This window comes from Magallana gigas, chromosome 6 (assembly GCF_963853765.1).
Source record: "Magallana gigas chromosome 6, xbMagGiga1.1, whole genome shotgun sequence".
NCBI classification, from domain to species: Eukaryota; Metazoa; Mollusca; class Bivalvia; order Ostreida; family Ostreidae; genus Magallana; species Magallana gigas.
Genome location: NC_088858.1, coordinates 642,777 through 661,948, shown reverse-complemented (window position 1 = coordinate 661,948; position 19,172 = coordinate 642,777). Strand labels below are relative to the sequence as shown.

Here is a 19,172-nt window from a genome sequence, read left to right as displayed (position 1 = left end):
GTAAGAGATTATGGATTTATATGATTTTGGAAAATGATATGGACCATTTAAAATTTTGGATAAATTAGAGAGGTTTTACAAATAAATGTTGTTTAACATGTTGAATGGGTACCGGTAAAAGAAGCACTAGCAAATAGTTTCCCTTGAAAAAAGGATATTCCCTTTTTCCCTTTTGATGCCTGCATGACCTTTCTGCAACTCAAATGGGTTATAGCTTATGACATTGAATAAATAATTTTAATAATATATTTGTGTTTTTTCTGAATTTTGGTCCTGACATCAATCTGAATCCAGGCAGACAAAGGGCTATATATGTGATAGGCTTCCTTCCTGTTCATAATGTTGTCATGTCAGTGATGTTGCCCACAGGCATTTTGTTTATTTCATACAAGAAATTTATACTACGAAACAGGCACGTAGCATTGGGGGGGGGGGGGGGGGGGGGGCACAGCAAAATACAAAAACTTCATTTGAATCAACATGGAGTTGCCCCCCCCCCCCCCCCCACCATTTGTGTGTGTGACCATGTAAAAATTTAATTGAAAAGAAGGAAATAAACAATGAAATTGAAGTAGTGAAAAGTATTCCTGCCTCTGCCCCCACCCCCACACCATTAGGATTTTCAGGATTTTGGAAAGTAACCTCCCCCCCCCCCCCGGGCTCTTTTTTTTTTGGGGGGGGGATGAGTGTGACCCCCCCCCCCCCCCCACTTTCAAAAAACGATGCTACGTGTCTGCGAAATCTCTCTCTCTCTCTCTCTCTCTCTCTCTCTGCAATGCGGAACTATATAGCATATATAGCGTTTCCGGTTTTAAAATTAGACACTCAATATGGCAGGAAGTAGCGGTCGGGTGAGAAACAAAACAAACATTTTAACCAATGTAACTTTTTTTTATTAGGCCTATACACATGCGCTTGTTTCATATAGGAGGTCTATTAACTATACACAATAACTGTGTATAGTTATCTATAATTGACCTCCTGTATGAAACAAACGCCTGTGACGCCTACGCTAAGCAAACAATGCAGTTTACTAGTTTAGTGTAAACACTAAAGAGAAACTTGTTACCATGTTACTGTGTTTTCTAAAATGTAATCAATATGCAAAATATGTTAAATTCCTGTTATCTAGACCATACTGTTCATGCAAATCATTGTCCCATATCAAAGTCGTTCTGTAACGCTGTCAGATTCCAATACCGGGCCGGGTAGCTCAATCGGCTGTCTCTATTTCCTCTATCCCATTACATTTGGTGCTGTGCCAACCCTAGGGCTGGGATAATAGTGTACTTAATGATTCAGTACAAATCACAATACATACTGAGATGCAATACAATACATACAATGTATCACAATACATTGCAACTCAATTAACGGTATAGGGTTCGTTCGCCCTATCTACTTGTTTGCCTGAGTTCGTTCGCTCTAATTATCGTTCACCCCTAATTCTCGTTTGCCCTAAACCTTGTTTGCTTCACCTAAACCTCATTTATAATCCACATCGCCATTTTAAGATAAAAATCTTTATTTCAAATTCTCTTTTACTTTTTAAATGATAAATTATAAGGCGAATGGACCTTGGGCAAACGGATCTAGGGCGAACAAAAACTAGGGCAAACGGTGTAATGGGCGAACACCTTTAAGGGCAAACTAACATTCATTCTCAATTAACAAACATTTAAAACATGAAAAAGGGTTTAAAATTTATTAATTTGTTGATGTTTTACCGCATGTTCATAATGGTTTCATAATATTTCAGATGTCTTTATGAGCATTGCACAATTTACAAAACTGACACTTTAGTCTTCAATCTGTGGAGTGTACACTATTTTTGTCAGAAACAAGTAATCCAAAAAAGTACTTTTCACACTCAATTTCTTTATTGCAAAAGACATATGTCTTATTATAGCATTTATAATGGTGAACAATACTAAAATAAAGGCAAAAATGGACGGCCAGTCCTTACAAATCTTGTCTCTTGCGTACAAACTCAAATGTTTACAGAATAATTTGTATTAATTTTGGAGAATGACATGCAGGTTACTGAAAAATACATACAAAAATAACACATATATAATATATATATATATTGATAGTAATAAATAACAATTTAAGGAGGCAGACTTAAGTTTTCATTGCGCATGTTTTTGAGCATTCTAGTATAATACAGTGGATTGATATTCTTAGTAAATTTTTACGATGTCATTTATAAAATTGAACACAATAAACAAAATACAGATAAAAATATTTAGATTTTATAAGAAAATTTTTGTTTTTTAAACGATTTTTCTGTTGTGCGGTAGGGGAGCATTGCGCTTTAATGATGTAGTGATAAAATGAAGCTTTGTAGGAGTACATTATAAGAAACAACATGAAAGAAAAAGTAAATTGTACACCGTTAAAATATTGTACACAGAATTATGCTATCCTTGGGGACATTTTTCTTATTTTTTGAATAAATCCATTTTACCAATCTTTATCGTAATGCTTTAAATATATACCAGTAGCAAAACTTGGTGCATTTTAATATTATTAGATGCGCCCCACTTAAAACAAGACGGTAGAATTTAGTATTTTTTACACATAAGGAAGGAAATGATATTACCAATCGATTTGGGTGCGTCTTTTAACCCCAAGGAACCCCAAGGAACCCCAAGGAAACCCCAAGGAACCCCAAGGAACCTCAAGGATACCCCAAGGAACCCCAATGACAAAAATTAATAAATTTTAATACCCAAGGGGTCTTATTGGACTTCAAGGGTCACCTCTTAGTACCCCAAGGGTACCCCAAGGAACCCCAAGGAAACCCGTAAGAACCCCATGGAACCCAAATGATAAAGTTATTAACCAGTGATACCCCAGGGGTCTCATTCGAATCAAAGGCTCACCCCAAGGTACCCCAGTGATAGAAATTAATAACTATTTATACCCAAGGGGTCTCATTTGAATCCAAGGGTCACCTCGTAGTACCCCAAGGATACCCCAAGGAACCCCAAGTATACTCATTAGAATCCCAAGTAACCCCAATAATAGAAATTAGTAACTAGTGATACCCCAGGAGTCTCATTATACCCCTATACCCCCACAAATGAAGTTTAAGGGGGTATATTGGTTTCACCCTGTCCATCCGTCTGTCCGTCTCTCTGTATATGCAACTTTGTCCCCCCTATAGAATTTTTTACTACTGCATGGAACAGTCTGAAAATTTGTACATATGTTGATCACCATCTGAAGATGTGCACCTGTAAGTTTTTTAGGATCAGACAAGATTTAATGATTTTATGACAGTTTTCATTTTCCTCATTCTATATATTGTTCACTGATGTTGAAAAGTAAGGGAGGTAATCCTTACAGATTTTATTAATTTATAGCATTAAAACACCCTAAAATATATTTATATAAAATACATTCAAATGGAGGTTTTTTGTCTTTATGCGTTAACTAAATTTATTCTAAGTATTCTAAATTTATCTTTTATAAGTATTCTATCAACTGACAATGCAGAATTTTTGTTTGTCAATGATAAATTCTTAGGAGCTGGCTGAATTCATTTGTCCCAAGGGGCCATTATCTGAGCCATGGTTTAGATGGAGCATGTGTGTATGGAAAATTGATAATCTGTAAAATGGGCAGTGGCTTTGGGGCTAATTTAAAAGGAAATAAATAATATCATTATTAAAATAACGAAGTGAACTATTTTTAGAAGTTGTTTAAATTTATTAGTCATGCAAGTAAATTGATGAAGTGACCCTATAGGGAATCTAATTTAAATTAGATTTATTAAAATTACTGATATGATTGTAGTGTTTCTGCAATTTTAAAATTGTTTGTAATATTAAATTTTCTTTCTTACATATTTTTACATAGTATGGTAATTATGGTAATGTTTTGGGAGTTTATTAAATTTAAAAAGCCTGTCAAAGAAAATCATATATAAAGTCCTATGGGATCAATTTTCTGATATGGAGTTCCATTGTACCATAGGCCATAGCAGAAAGTGAGGAAAATTTGAAACAACTAACTGCATCTGTTAAGACTCTTATTAGAAAGATATTCAAAGTTTTATCAACAGAAGAGCATTGCTTGGCTACCGGTATTTCCATTTACTGCAAAGGGTGGGATTATTGTCATTTTGTTGGTTTTTCATTAAAACAATTAAATAATAAAAAAAAATATCATCAGATACATTAATTTGTAAATATATTACTGTTATACATATGTATTTAAAGTGATAAGTACCCCAAAGAACCCAAATGAATCCCAAGTATACCAATGAGAACCCATTAAGGATACCCTTGAGAACCCCATAGATATCTCAAATAAAGTCAATGGTGGAAAGTAAATTTGATGACCAAGGCCGGTCTCATTAAAAATCAAAGGGTCACTCCTGATACCCCAAGGATACCCCAATTATAAAAATTGATAACTATCGGTGATACCCCAGGATACTCATTGGAGTCCAAAGGTCAACTATTGGTACCCCAAGGATACCTGTAGGAACCCCAATTGCAAGGTACCCAATTGATAGAATTTAATAACCACCCCAATGGTTGTACTGTAAAACATATTACTAATTAATACCCAATTATACCCAATTACTCAATGGAATATCATAAAAACATCTGGGCAACCCAAGGAACACTTGTGATACCCCGATACATACTGGTATGATAAAAATAATGTTTCTCCAATATCTGTTCACTTTGGATGAATTTAACAATTAGTGTTGTCAAATCGGTTGAAAATCATAATCGAATACCGTTAATTGGCAGAATTTGTTGTCTCTTACCAACTGATGATCAGCCAATATTGAATCAGTAACAAATTATATCAAATTCATGAAAATAGGGCATTAAATTTTATGTTACCACAAGGAAGTCTGCAATTCTTCCGGTGAACCATTCATATGAACACTTAATATGACAATGTTTCTTCGGTGAAATTTTCAAATGAAGTGGAGAAAGATATTGTTCAGTTACAAAGACCCAAACTTGTTTTACTATTGACAAAGGGGGTGTTACCCTTATTGGAGTACTTTTGAGAAGTGATCATGGAAGTGTGGAGTGGGGCTATCTCCCCTTCGTGGGTACAACACAATGGATTGACCCATTATGCGTGCAGAATGTTCACCTGAGAGGCACCAAAATACCTGTTAATTGCAGGTAGACACCCGTTGTATATTGGTGGTAGTTCTTGGACAGGGATTAAAGGGCCAACATAACCCTTTACATGTATACACAATGGCTTCACCATCACTGTTGCAATATATTTACCTACACCTACATCTCCTTGTTTATTGGTAGACAACCCTTGTGAATTTTGGGTGTCTTCTCACTTTGCTATAATTCTGAAATTTTTATGGGTGACTGATTTTAGCTAAGTGGGAATGGTGCTCAGGTAAGGGTTTCAAAGAACAAAGGAAATTAATTACAGGTAATTTATAGTCTGTTCAATTATTGACCTTAAGCAAATTTTTAATAAAAAAAAAAAATAACAGGCAGTTTTTTTAGATTATGTTTAAAATAAAGTTAAAAAAATTAATTAGATACTTGTAATAGAAGTAAATTTTGATAATTAAAAAGGGTTTGTTCTATCATGATTGATCGTACAAGCTAATTTTTATTTCATGTAAAATTACTCAATATTCATTCTTTTAAGGAGAAGGAAAACTATGTCATTACTACCCCTTCTATGTCCCTTATCAAGAACCTTGAAAAAATAAACATTATATGGTTCAAGTTTTGGGTTGTTGATTTTAATAATGAAAAAAACTATAAATGTTAATTTTATAAGAAATGCAGAGGAATTATCAAGTACATCATACAATTTGGCTATAGTGGTTATGATATAAAAGAATTAAATGCTCAACAACATGTACATTTAGGACTACATTTTCAGACTGATGGAACTATTTCAATATTTTACCCATGAAATTCAGAAAAATTCTTGTAAAAGGACTATATATATGATATGGGCCTAAAATGGCCCCCTAAAATGAACATCATTTTTCTTTGTACAAATATATATGTGATGTTTTTACATAATGTTCATTTTGATTCAACTGCCCAGAATTTAGAAATATGACATCGTAAAGACAACCTTTTCCTGCCATTTTTTGCATTTTTAGCAAAAACATGATAAAACAGCTTGTTTTCAAGCAGTTTTTCTTTCAGAAAAAATAGAGAGCATGCTTGAACAAACAAAATATTTTAATCAGAGATGTATCTAGCCAAGGCTAATAAGTGACAAAAAAATTTTCCCTGTTCAAGCATGCCCTCTATATTTCCCATTCATAAAAAGATAAGAAAAATGTAAATTTTTGACTGATTTTGATTGAAATAGCGTCACTTCTGACGTCATTTTCTGCCAGTGAGTGCAAAAAAATCAAATAAATAGGTGAAAAATAAATTTTACATCAACTCTTCTAAAATATAACATAACATATTATTGTACCTGAAACACTTTAAAAAATTGCGAATAATGGGGGCCAAATTTAACTCATATCATATATATAGTTCTTTCGTACTTCAAATCACCATCTACCAGTTGAAGTGGGAAGATGGGAAGGTATCCCATTAAATGAAAGATTTTGTCCTCTCTGTTACAAAAAACGTATAGCCGATGAATTTCATTATATTTTAGAATGTAATGCAATATCACAAGTCCGAAACAAATTTATAGACAAAAATTTTTCGGCTAGACCAAATGTGTTTTAAAGTATTACATATTAGGGTATCCTTGGGGTTGTATGGTGTATCAAGAGTTATAAATCTGTATGATTAGGGTATCTTTTGGAGTACCTTGGGATTTCTGTGGGGTTCCCTAGGGTTTATAGAGGTTTTTAGAGGCGTGTCTGGGATACCAATGAGTCCCCAATGGTATCAAGCATTTTTAATTTGAATTATTAGGCTATATCCTTGGGGTTCCATTGGGTTGTATGGGGTATCAAGTTTTATGAATCTGTATTATAAGGGTATCCTTTAAGTTCCTTGGGGTATCCATGGGGTTCCGTGGGATACCTAATGGTGTCTGGGATATCAAAAAGCCCCGAGATATAAAATTGTGTTATTAGGGTATCCTTGGGGTTCATTTGGTTATCAAAAGTTATATTACTGGGTATCCTTGGAGTTCCTTGATGTATCCATAGGGTGTGTCAGGGATAACAATCTGTATTATTACTATTAGAGTACTATTAGGGTATCCTTTAGGTTTCTTGGGGTACCCATGGGGTTCCCTGGGATACCTTGTGATTTGTCTAGGATATCAAAGTGACCCAAAAAGTATCAAGAGATATAGTGTATCCTTGGAGTTCCATAGGATATCAAGAGTTATAAAATTTATATAACCAATACATGTATAAGAGTATCCCTAGAGTTCCTTGGGGTATCCGTGGGTTTTGTCTGAGATACCAATGAGTCCCTACGGGTATCAAGAATTTAAATTTGTATTATTAAGTTATCCTTTAAGTTCCTTGATGTATCCTTGGGGTTCTGTGGTGTATCAAGAGTTATGAATCTGTATTTTTAGGGTATTCTTGGAGTTCCTTGGGATATCCCTGGGGTTCCCTGGGATTCTTAGAGGTATATCTGGAATACCAATGAGTCCCCAGAGTTATCAAGAGTTTTAAATTTGTATTACAACGTATTACGGTATCCTTGGGGTTCTATGGAGTATCAAGATTTATAATTCTGTATTATAAGGGTATTCTTGGAGTTCCTTGGGATATCCATGGGGTTCCCTGGGATTCCTAGAGGTGTATCTGGAATACCAATGAGTCCTCAGGGTTAATAAGAGTTTTAAATTTGTATTATTAGGGTATCCTTGGGGTTCAATGAGTATCAAGAGTTATGATTCTGTATTATTTGGGTATTCTTCGAGTTCCTTGGGATATCCCTGGGGTTCCCTGAGGTTCTTAGAGGTGTGTCTGGAATACCAGTGAGTCCCCAGGGGTACCAAGAGTTTAAAATTTGTATTATTAGGGTATCCTTGAGGTTCCTTGGGGTTCTATGGTGTATCAGGAGTTATAAATCTGTATTATTAGGTTATCTTTGGGGTTCCTTGGGGTATAATTGGGGTACCAAGGGTAAGGGGTGACCCTTGCACTCTAATGAGACCCCCTTGGGTATCAATAGTTATTTATTTCTGTCATTGGAGTTTCCTTGGGGTTCCTTGGGGTTTCCTTGGGGTTTCCTTGGGGTTCCTTGGGGTTCCTTGGGGTTAAAAGACGTGCCGTTACCAATCATATATTTGGCAAGAAATAAAGAACAGTATAGCAACTCTGTACAGAATTGATGCACTAAGAAATTTCACAGGATTTGAGACACATAGTTGATATTCACAGATATAAATTATATGTGTCTCAATCGGTCAATGATACCTAAGGCATTACAGAATAGTTATAAAGTGATAGGCATGTGGCCAATAAGATGTCTGAATGATTAAAATTTTTGTAAAAAACTAATGTTGAGTCTTCATTATTATTGACATTAAACACGGTGTATATTTTAACATAATCTATGATGTCCACTTTATAAGTACATGTATTACTAATTGCTCCTGTACTGTGTGTTTTAGTCTTTACAAAAAATGGACATGGGAGACTCCATGGATGAAGAGACCAGGCGACTGGTGCAAAAGCATCAGCTGCAAGACGATGCAACAGATGACTGTACGTACCAGGAATATTTTATTGAATATTAAATCATTAACGTAATGATTGAAATCCTAAACTGGAAATTATCAGTGGATGCACCTTCATTAGCCAAGAATTCAATTTCTTTATTCTCATCATATCAGAATCTTGGCTAGCGAAGATGCAGCGAGTGCAGAATAAACTCAACCATTACAATATTCGACAAGGTACACATTAACTGTACATACTAATAGAGAACTCCCTGACTTGTTTTAATTTACAGCTGTGGAGGTTGTGATTTGGATGAGGGACAGGGTTGGAATTCATGTCACCCTGGAGTGTGCCGGTCACGAAGCTACCGCAGAAGACTTGTTTGAGGTGGTTGTTAAGGAGAGGAATCTGCCCCAGGACTGTGATAATGTTTTCTCCATCTGGCTCGTCTCTCCTCTTCTGGGTAAGACTTGTTCCAAGAATCATCCATTCATTGATACTATAGTTTCTGTCTAGATTGATCTTTATTGAATATCATCAAGTTACTACCATAACATCTAATTCACAAATTATCTTTTACCTTGTTTTCTATTTTAATTGAATTTCGTACTGTGAATATCATAAATGGATAATTGAAAAAGTAATCATGTGCATTATTGATGAAGACTTGTTCTTATTCCTGTAGAATTAAGATTGAAAAAGAGCCACAAACCCTTCCAGTTTGCCCAGATGTGGGATGAATTCTGTGTGCTCTACACAGACTCCAAACCAGATGAAATTTCTAGAGGTGAGGTTTTGATTTGAAATATGAAGGATACAGGGTGTTAGTTTTTTGTAGGGATATAAAACATAGACAAATTAAAAAAATGTGTTTTCTTTGTAGATGAACCTGTTGTAATGTTTCAGAGAAATGTATTTCTGACTTTGGAAGAAGAAATGAATGTAAGTCTAACTTGTCTATCAATGAAATTTATTTATGATATTTGTTTCAAGATTTGTGTGAAAGAACTTAAGAAGTTATGTTAATTTTTGGATTTGACTTTCAAGATATGCCACGAAGTGATGTTGAGTTTGCTGTACCACGAGGCTAAATTTAATGTAATTGAGGGACGGTATGTTGTACAACCAGAGGAATATGACCAGCTGGCTGGCATCCAGGCATTGATCCATCTGGAGCATTATAACGCCAACACACACACTCGGGACCATTACAAGTACGTGCTGCCAAGCGGATGAAATTGGAATTTTAATTTCTGTATTTAAAAAAATCAGTCCTCTTAATTCTGATTTGTGTTTTTAGATACAATCAACAAAACGAATGAGTTAAACAAATTCAGTTAAAATTGGTTTTAAAAAAAACTGCAGTTTATAAGATAGTTTATGATGTTATTTTGCTATTTTTTTTGTAACAGAGAAGAACTTCACAAATTTTATCCAGAGTTCATGCGAAAGCCCAAAAGCTCAAAGTTTTTTAAATTCGGTAAAAATGATGGAGTGGAACCTTTGGAGGTCCGAGTTGAGCGAGCCCACCGCCAGATCAGTGGGGCTTACAAGGACAAAGACATAAAGCAAGCTCTGCCCGCCCTTTACAGGACGTATCTAGAGGTGTGTTGGCAGTATGCCTTCTATGGGTAAGTCCTCTTACATAATACAACAGATACTGTAAAGTCTCAGGCATAACACAAACTTTTTTCAGCCAAAATTGGATCAAAAGTGGGGGATGCATATTGGACTAATTATTAATTAGGTCATTACTATTGATGTTGTTTTGGGTATGATCTGCAGACATAATTACTTTTGAGTGCTTAAGAAACATTATCAAACCATACACATGGGTGATTTTAACAAAAATCTCAATTAAAAGTTTCTTTGTTTTATGTGTGTGTGTGTTATACACAGGAACAGCTGGGTTTTTATTCCAGAATTCTACACCCAAGTTTTGGGGGTGCATATTATACACATGTGCGTGCTATACACAAGACTCTACAGTATTTACATCCTCTGGAACGATTAGAGTTTGTAGGGGATAGTTTTTATGGGTTGCCAATTTTTCAACGTTTTTTAGGGACTTAATTTTTTGTCCTAAATTGTTTGATTATATTCAAGTCAAATTAGGTTTTCTAATTTTGTGTGGAGGTTAATTAGTGGATGAGAGGTTCCCCGGCATGAAATCCAAGAAAATTGAGCCACCAGGAATTCTACTGATTCAACATCAATTGTACTTGCAACTAAAGAAATTATGAAAATTTGTATCAGTGATAATTCATTTTGATGTGTGTCCTGTGTAAAAATACGGACAAATTTCGCTTAGGACACGATTATATGTACTTCCCAAAGGACGCAATACATTTTGAAATACACATACACATTTTTCTTGCGAAGAAATTTATAAATTCAATCTTTTCTTAAGCTACTAAGTAGATGCCCGAAATGTTCCTAATAAAAAAAAACACTACAAAAGAGGACACATTATTGTCAACACTTAGTGCATTAACCAATGAGATTCAACGACACATGACATTACAAAGAGGGGGGGGTTGATGTTTATCACTATACCACGAAATAAAAAAGATAATATTACACCCGAACCAGGGTTTATGAAAAAAGAGACAAGTGGCAATTAATCCGACATTAATAAAAACAAGAGGTTCACGCTAAAAGGGACACTCATGACTGATCCTGAGTATGTGAAATAAATGATTGTGGTGATAAAGAAGCAGAGAAAACTTGGAAGGGTCCCAGTGATAGCAATAAGCCGGTCTTTTAGTATGGTCATTTAAAATTTTAGGTGAAATAGATGTAGCTTGTTTTATAATAATGTTCTTTGTGGAGTAAATTATGGACTCATTGTTTTCGCCTTGGAACTCGTAGTTATGATTAAGAGGGGTCCTCTGGACCCATAAAGACAATTTTCAAAATGAATCACTGATTCAACCCTTCAATGATTCACTGATACAACCCTTTTTACTTTGCTAAAGCTCAACTTATTGAATGCTTTGACCAAGAGAGACCAGACCGTTATCTTCTACTGTATAAAAGGGGGCCACTAGGTATAGATGCTTTCATGGATGTACATGTTTAAAGCAGTTTCTTTGCTATCATTTTTGTAGGAGTGCATTCTTTGAAGGTAAAATTCAGAAACAGGTGGGGAAGATTAAAGGTCACCTGCCGGGGGTGGAGAAGGACATGGAAGTATTGGTGGCCCTGAACACAGACGGGATCTGTATCATTGACCAGCTGAGGGAGGTAGGTACCTGTAAATCTAACCCTGACTCTAACCCTGAACACAGACAGGATCTGTATCATTGACCAGCTGAGGGAGGTAGGTACCTGTAAATCTAACCCTGACTCTAACCCTGAACACAGACGGGATCTGTATCATTGACCAGCTGAGGGAGGTAGGTACCTGTAAATCTAACCCTGACTCTAACCCTGAACACAGACGGGATCTGTATCATTGACCAGCTGAGGGAGGTAGGTACCTGTAAATCTAACCCTGACTCTAACCCTGAACACAGACGGGATCTGTATCATTGACCAGCTGAGGGAGGTAGGTACCTGTAAATCTAACCCTGACTCTAACCCTGAACACAGACGGGATCTGTATCATTGACCAGCTGAGGGAGGTAGGTACCTGTAGGATTTGCTGTACAAGTGATAACTGTCAATTTAATTAAAATCACTAAATTATTGTAGATTGCTACACAATGATTTGATGTAATCCGATAGAAAGTCAGGTCCTGGTGACATTTTAGCTATAAATTATACACAAATATTGACAAGGGATCCTCAGTTTTGGTTGTGGGCAACTGATTATTTGAAACCATAATAGACAAAATATTGTCCTGCATGAAGATGAGAAGAGGATAATATTTTCATCTCAAGAGGGGTCACATATCAAGTTTTGTACATCTCAATCACTAACATTTGTTAACCCACATTGTAAATGTTTTTGGAAAAACAGTAATGTTTCAGTTTCAGTCATAGCAAAAGCGGATCATCTGAATATCATTTTGACATTATGATATTGGAAAGTTAACTCAATGTACAATTAGTTTACGATAATCAATATCAAGCTTTTATTTGGGACAGCTGTATTTTATAGCAAATCTTTGTAGAATCAAGTTGCCCTGAATAAAAAGGTTTTTTGCAGTAACTTACAAATCTACATGTAATTGAAGTTCAATAATCAAAATAATGTAACAAGAACATTAGGAGTCCATCACACTTGGAAGTCAACTCTTGGTTTGTAGGACCCAATGTTAGCCGTTCCCTATGAGGAGTTGTCATGGGCCCTGGACACGAACGAAGAGGAGGAGAACAGGATGGCCGTTCTAATGCTGCAGTTCCTGGTCAAGGAGGAGGGGGAAGAAGTTACCAAAGTACTACAGGTGTTCTCCAGTCAGGTAAATCTGTCAGGTTATTAATGGAGGGTGGGGGGACCGGTGACCAAAGTACTACAGGTGTTCTCCAGTCAGGTAAATCTGTCAGGTTATTAATGGAGGGTGGGGGGACCGGTGACCAAAGTACTACAGGTGTTCTCCAGTCAGGTAAATCTGTCAGGTTATTAATGGAGGGTGGGGGGGGATAGGTGACCAAAATACTACAGGTGTTCTCCAGTCAGGTAAATCTGTCAGGTTATTAATGGAGGGTGGGGGGGATAGGTGACCAAAGTACTACAGGTGTTCTCCAGTCAGGTAAATCTGTCAGGTTATTAATGAAGGGTGGGGGAAACAGTGACCAAAGTCCTACAGGTGTTATACAGTCAGGTAAATCTGTCAGGTTATTAATGGAGGGTGGGGGAACCAGTGACCAAAGTCCTACAGGTGTTATACAGTCAGGTAAATCTGTCAGGTTATTAATGGAGGGTGGGGGAACCAGTGACCAAAGTCTTACAGGTGTTATACAGTCAGGTTAATCTGTCAAGTCATTAATGGAGGGTGGGGGAACCAGTGACCAAAGTCCTACAGGTGTTATATAGTCAGGTAAATCTGTCAGGTTATTAATGGAGGGTGGGGGAACCAGTGACCAAAGTACTACAGGTGTTATACAGTCAGGTAAATCTGTCAGGTTATCAATGGAGGGTGGGGGAACGGGTCACCAAAGTACTACAGGTGTTATATAGTCAGGTAAATCTGTCAGGTTACCAATGGAGGGTGGGGGAACGGGTCACCAAAGTACTACAGGTGTTATATAGTCAGGTAAATCTGTCAGGTTACCAATGGAGGGTGGGGGAACGGGTCACCAAAGTACTACAGGTGTTATACAGTCAGGTAAATCTGTCAGGTTATCAATGGAGGGTGGGGGAACGGGTCACCAAAGTACTACAGGTGTTATACAGTCAGGTAAATCTGTCAGGTTATCAATGGAGGGTGGGGGAACGGGTCACCAAAGTCCTACAGGTGTTATACAGTCAGGTAAATCTGTCAGGTTATTAATGGAGGGTGGGGGAACTAGTGACCAAAGTACTACAGGTGTTCTTGCAATTAAATCCTGTAGATATAGCATTAATATATCAAGCTTTTGATTACCTGAAAGAGAGCTTAATTATAAAATTAATCTTGTTATAGTGATATATTTATGGTTAGGTCTTAATGTGACATATTTTAAAATATGTGCTATCCTTATTTCAATAATTGATATTTATTTAATTAAATATTAATTTAAATTAAATTAATTTGATTTAATCTTAATTTATTTGTAAAAATCACTTTGAAGCCTTGATTTTTTGTTTCTGTCTGCAGGCCAAGATGATGGATGCATTGATTGAATCGTGTGTGAAAAGGAAACATCAGCAGAGGGACCAGAGTGCTCGGGACGGAATCAGTGTCCCTGATGGAGCCGGAAAGAAGTTCAGGAACGGTAAGACTCTCTCCATCTCAGCGTACAAGCACAGACTGAAAAAAAGTCTTAGAAAACCAATTGTGTGAAACATATACAGTGTCGATACAACAGTTACAAGGCCAGCAGGCCGTTTTATATGGACAAACATTAATTTCAAATCTATGTTTTGATGTTTTCTAGCTAGAGACAAGTTTAACTTAGTGTTTGCTTTTAATGGTATTTGAATTTAAAAGATTATGTTAAAAAATGCAAGATATATCAAATACATATACTTGAAATGTACAGTGTTCCTGTGTGAATGTACTGAAACATTGGTTGTGTATTCTTCATCTTTAACGTCATTGTGATATCTGTTTCAGAGAGATTCTGCAGCAAAATAACAAACAAACTGGAAAAAATGACACTGTCTACTTACTCACTAAAAGGTAAGGCAAAAAGCTCACTTACTTAAGGGAGGACAAACAATTTACTCACTAAAGGTAAGACCAACAGCTTACTCAATCAAAACAAACAACTTAATACGTGAAAGGTTAGGTCAACAACTTGCTCTATGGAAAGTAAAGCCAACAAGATACTAAAAGGTGAGGCATAAACTTACTCACCAAAGATAAAGCGAAAAACCTATTTACTGAAAGGTGAGGCCAACAACTTACCTACTGAAAGGTAAGGCCAACAACTTACTCACTGAAAAATAAAGCAAACTGAAAGGTAAGGTAAAGCCAATCCCTTTCTCAGTAAAAGGTAAAGTCAACACCTTTCTCAGTAAAAGAACAGACAAGCACCTTCCTCAGTCAAAGGAAGGCAAAAAACTTACTCACTGAAATATGAGACTGACAACTTATTAAGGGCAAGGCCAAAAGCTTACTCACTGAAAAGTTAGACCAACATGTTTGTCATTGAAAGATAAGACCAACACCTTTCCCACTAAAAGATAAGACCAACAACTCACTGCAAGTCAAAGCAAACTGAATGAAAGGTAAGTCCAGTACCTTTCTCATTGAAAGGTAAGACCAACACCTTTCCCACTGAAAGGTAAGGCATATACCTTACTCACTAAAGGGTAAGGACAACAAATGAATTATTGAAAAGTAGGTCAGCTAATTAATCAGTAAAAGGCAATACCTATTACTTAAAAATGAACATGAGTTCTAAAAGGCATTGTCTGTTGTATTTCTTTCTTCATCGCTTTCCCCTCAACCCCTATATAGACCACAGATCTCTTAACAGTCCAAAGTATTTCGCAAGGCAGCTTTCACCTGTGTGCCACACAGTGTGTGGACATACATCTTACAGCGCTGTGTTACTTGGTCGCAATGAACTAATCAATTTTATGCAATTATTCTAAGCCAGGAGAAAAGTAACATCAAATATTCACGTCAATGCATTATATACATTGTTATAAACAGACAATGCACACAAAGTAAGAAGTAAAAACTCAAAATTTAAGACTACATTAGCAAAAGTACATGTCACCCATTTGATTCAGTTGTGCTGTTGCTTATTTATAAGTTGTATTCAGCTTTGAAATAGACATGTATATTTATTTAATTTTGCCTCTTGTTTTGCTGAATACCTTTGAATACTGTGGACATTTTTTGATGATCCATGGGTGATTATTGTGTGTATGTAATACAAATACCAATGGGTAATCATTGTATGTATGTAATACATATACCAATGGTTAATTATTGTGTGTATGTTAAACCTATACCGATGGTTAATCATTGTATATATGTAATACCTATACCAAATTACTGTGTGTATGTAATACCTATACCAATGGTTAACTATTGTGTGTATGTAATACATATACCAATGGTTAATTATTGTGTGTATGTAATACCTATACCAATGGTTAACTATTGTGTGTATGTAATACATATACCAATGGTTAATCATTGTGTGTTTGTTATACCTATACCAATTATGTAATACCTATACATATGGTTAATCATTGTGTGTATGTAATACCTATACATATGGGTAATCATTGTGTGTATGTAATACATATACCAATGGTTAATCATTGTGTGTATGTAATACCTATACCAATGGTTAATTATTGTGTGTATGTAATACCTATACATATGGTTAATCATTTTGTGTATGTAATACCTATACATATGGGTAATTATTGTGTGTATGTAATACCTATACATAATGGTAATTATTGTGTGTATGTAATACCTATACATATGGTTAATCATTGTGTGTATGTAATACATATACATATATGGTTAATCATTGTGTGTATGTAATACCTATACATATGGTTAATCATTGTGTGTATGTAATACATATACCAATGGTTAATCATTGTGTGTATGTAATATGTATACCAATGGTTAAATATTGTGTGTATGTAATACCTATACCAATGGTTAATCATTTTGTGTATGTAATACATATACCAATGGTTAATCATTGTGTGTATGTAATACCTATACCAATGGTTAATCATTTTGTGTATGTAATACATATACCAATGGTTAATCATTGTGTGTATGTAATACATATACCAATGGTTAATCATTGTGTGTATGTTATACATATACCAATGGTTAATCATTGTGTGTATGTAATACCTATACCAATGGTTAATCATTTTGTGTATGTTATACATATACCAATGGTTAATCATTGTGTGTATGTAATACATATACCAATGGTTAATCATTGTGTGTATATAATACATATACCAATGGTTAATCATTGTGTATGTAATACCTATACCAATGGTTAATTATTGTGTGTATGTAATACATATACCAAGTATACATGTTGAGTTGTTTTTATAAGAGTTGTTTTTATCACACACATTTCTTATTTCAGGAGACAAGATCCCCATGAGAGACAGTAATTGAGGAGGTCGCTGTGGTCGGCTAACTAAGCTTTTTGCATAATAACCGTAGAATTTTTAGTTGATTTCCTGTCCAAAGGTTGTGACCTTGTAGAGTAGCAAACCGTAAGATCAAACTTCAAGGACACAACTATGATAGAGTATAGCAAGACTTTGAAAAATGTTAAACTAGACGTCTTTATTGGAATCATGCAGCTTCTAGATTAGCAAGACTTCAGATAATTCTCAACACATGTTTTTGCGCATTTTTGTATGACGTACCTTTGCATTGGAGGAGTCATTATACAAAAAAAAACCACATTCTGGTATGTGTATCTGTTTCTTCACTCCAGTTTTGTGCTCATAATAAAAAACAGAATCCATTCAATACTACCCAAGGAAATTGATTTGAACATGTTTATGGTATGCACAGGATCAGTGTAAAATGTACAACCTGTTTATAATGCATTTTGTATCATTTATGTTATGAATTAAACATTTAATAATACGGCAACTGTTTTTACTGGCAATGTTGGTAATTGTTTAACTTTACTTCTTGGACATTCTTATTTGTTAATTTTCATATAATATGTATCGAGTTTATGGTAGTATAAATACGTTGTACTATACTGTAGTGTTTGATACACATTTTCATGTATATGTATTGAGTTTATGGTTGTATAAATGCATTGTACCCTACTGTAGTGTTTGATACACATTTTCATTTATATGTATTGAGTTTATGGTTGTATAAATACTTTGTACCGTACTGTAGTGTTTGATACACATTTACATGCAATTCTTTCATTGAGAATATTATTATATTTTTCATTCCAGTGTTTTACCTCTTATTTTATATAACATTACAGTGTCTAACTGGAAAGAATTTATGGAAATAGTTTGTATTTGTTCACAATTTATTCTACAAAAATTATTTTTTATGGAACTTCACACAGTTGCAGAGCTATGCAATTTAAATATACAAAGATATGTCTGTATTTCTTTGATGTTTGAAAATGATTGTTAGTATCTGGATATTGCCTTACAGTTTTAATTAATTGTACATTACTGAACTCTAATTTAATCATTATAAGCATCAGCATCTGCAATGCAAATACATGTACAACTTCAGTACTCAAATACCACTATAATATTAGTCCAAGTGAGATATGGAAATTCCAGTTACCATTTGTTTTAGAATAATTAATATTATGGATTATAACCCGAATATCTGGAATCTTAGCAATGCCTGCTGAACTGGGCTGTGTTTTGCAAAATAACTTACTGAACAGAGGGAGGTTTGACTGTAGTTTATGTTTTCCTATTAATAATAATTATTTTTATGGTTGATGTAATATTTATTTATCCTTTAGGTTACTGTGATATTAATCAAAAGATGTTTTATTGATAATTGATAATAAATTTATTTGAAACTTTTATGATATATATAAACTCATTCTAATATTGAAATAAAATTCACGGACACTGACGTGGGATGAAAACTAACAGCATGTATGATTGCATGTCTCTCTTTAGCACTAATTGGTACAATCCAGGTCCTGTTAACTTCTTTATATTTACATTTTTTAGTGTCTTTGCCTTAGTATTACATGTAATAACACTTATGACGATTTTGTACTATTCAGTCCAATAACTTCAAATGATGTATACTTGGGGGGCCAGCGGGGTTTGCTTATTTAAACATTTAATCGCAGAATGGCTGAAAATTATTTAAATATAAGTACCCGGTAATAAGGAATCATTCTTTGAATATCATGAGGGGATAATTTTGGTTGGAGTGTGATGAAATCTATCATAAAGCCCTTAGAACTTCATTGGATTTGATCACGCCCCGACCGAAATTAT

At 35.0% G+C, this 19,172-nt stretch overlaps 1 protein-coding gene across 2 annotated transcripts; it reads left to right on the top strand.

Moving 5' to 3' along the window:
- The first annotated feature begins 793 nt into the window (after window positions 1-793).
- LOC105339253 (FERM domain-containing protein 8) lies at window positions 794-18,743 on the top strand. 2 transcript variants are annotated; one of them, XM_066087815.1, is made up of 13 exons: window positions 794-851; window positions 8,575-8,668; window positions 8,916-9,086; window positions 9,309-9,410; window positions 9,507-9,565; window positions 9,671-9,837; window positions 10,036-10,254; window positions 11,734-11,869; window positions 12,877-12,996; window positions 13,288-13,320; window positions 14,368-14,485; window positions 14,827-14,892; window positions 17,300-18,743. In XM_066087815.1, exons 1-13 carry the CDS (start codon window positions 831-833, stop codon window positions 17,329-17,331), a joined length of 1,338 nt encoding a protein of 445 aa, XP_065943887.1. In that variant the 5' UTR covers window positions 794-830; the 3' UTR covers window positions 17,332-18,743. The 2 variants fall into 2 exon arrangements, with proteins under 2 accessions (XP_065943887.1, XP_065943886.1); XM_066087814.1 differs by lacking the exon at window positions 13,288-13,320 and having other exon boundaries at window positions 12,877-13,029.
- Window positions 18,744-19,172: the final 429 nt, after the last annotated feature.

Bases quoted from the DNA above. Each gene is read 5' to 3' on its own strand.
- LOC105339253 (XM_066087815.1), top strand. From the start codon at position 831: ATGGCAGGAAGTAGCGGTCGG. The intron at 13,321-14,367 runs GTAAATCTGTCA...TTCTGTCTGCAG, and splicing joins TACAGGTGTTCTCCAGTCAG to GCCAAGATGATGGATGCATT. The intron at 14,486-14,826 runs GTAAGACTCTCT...TATCTGTTTCAG, and splicing joins CGGAAAGAAGTTCAGGAACG to AGAGATTCTGCAGCAAAATA.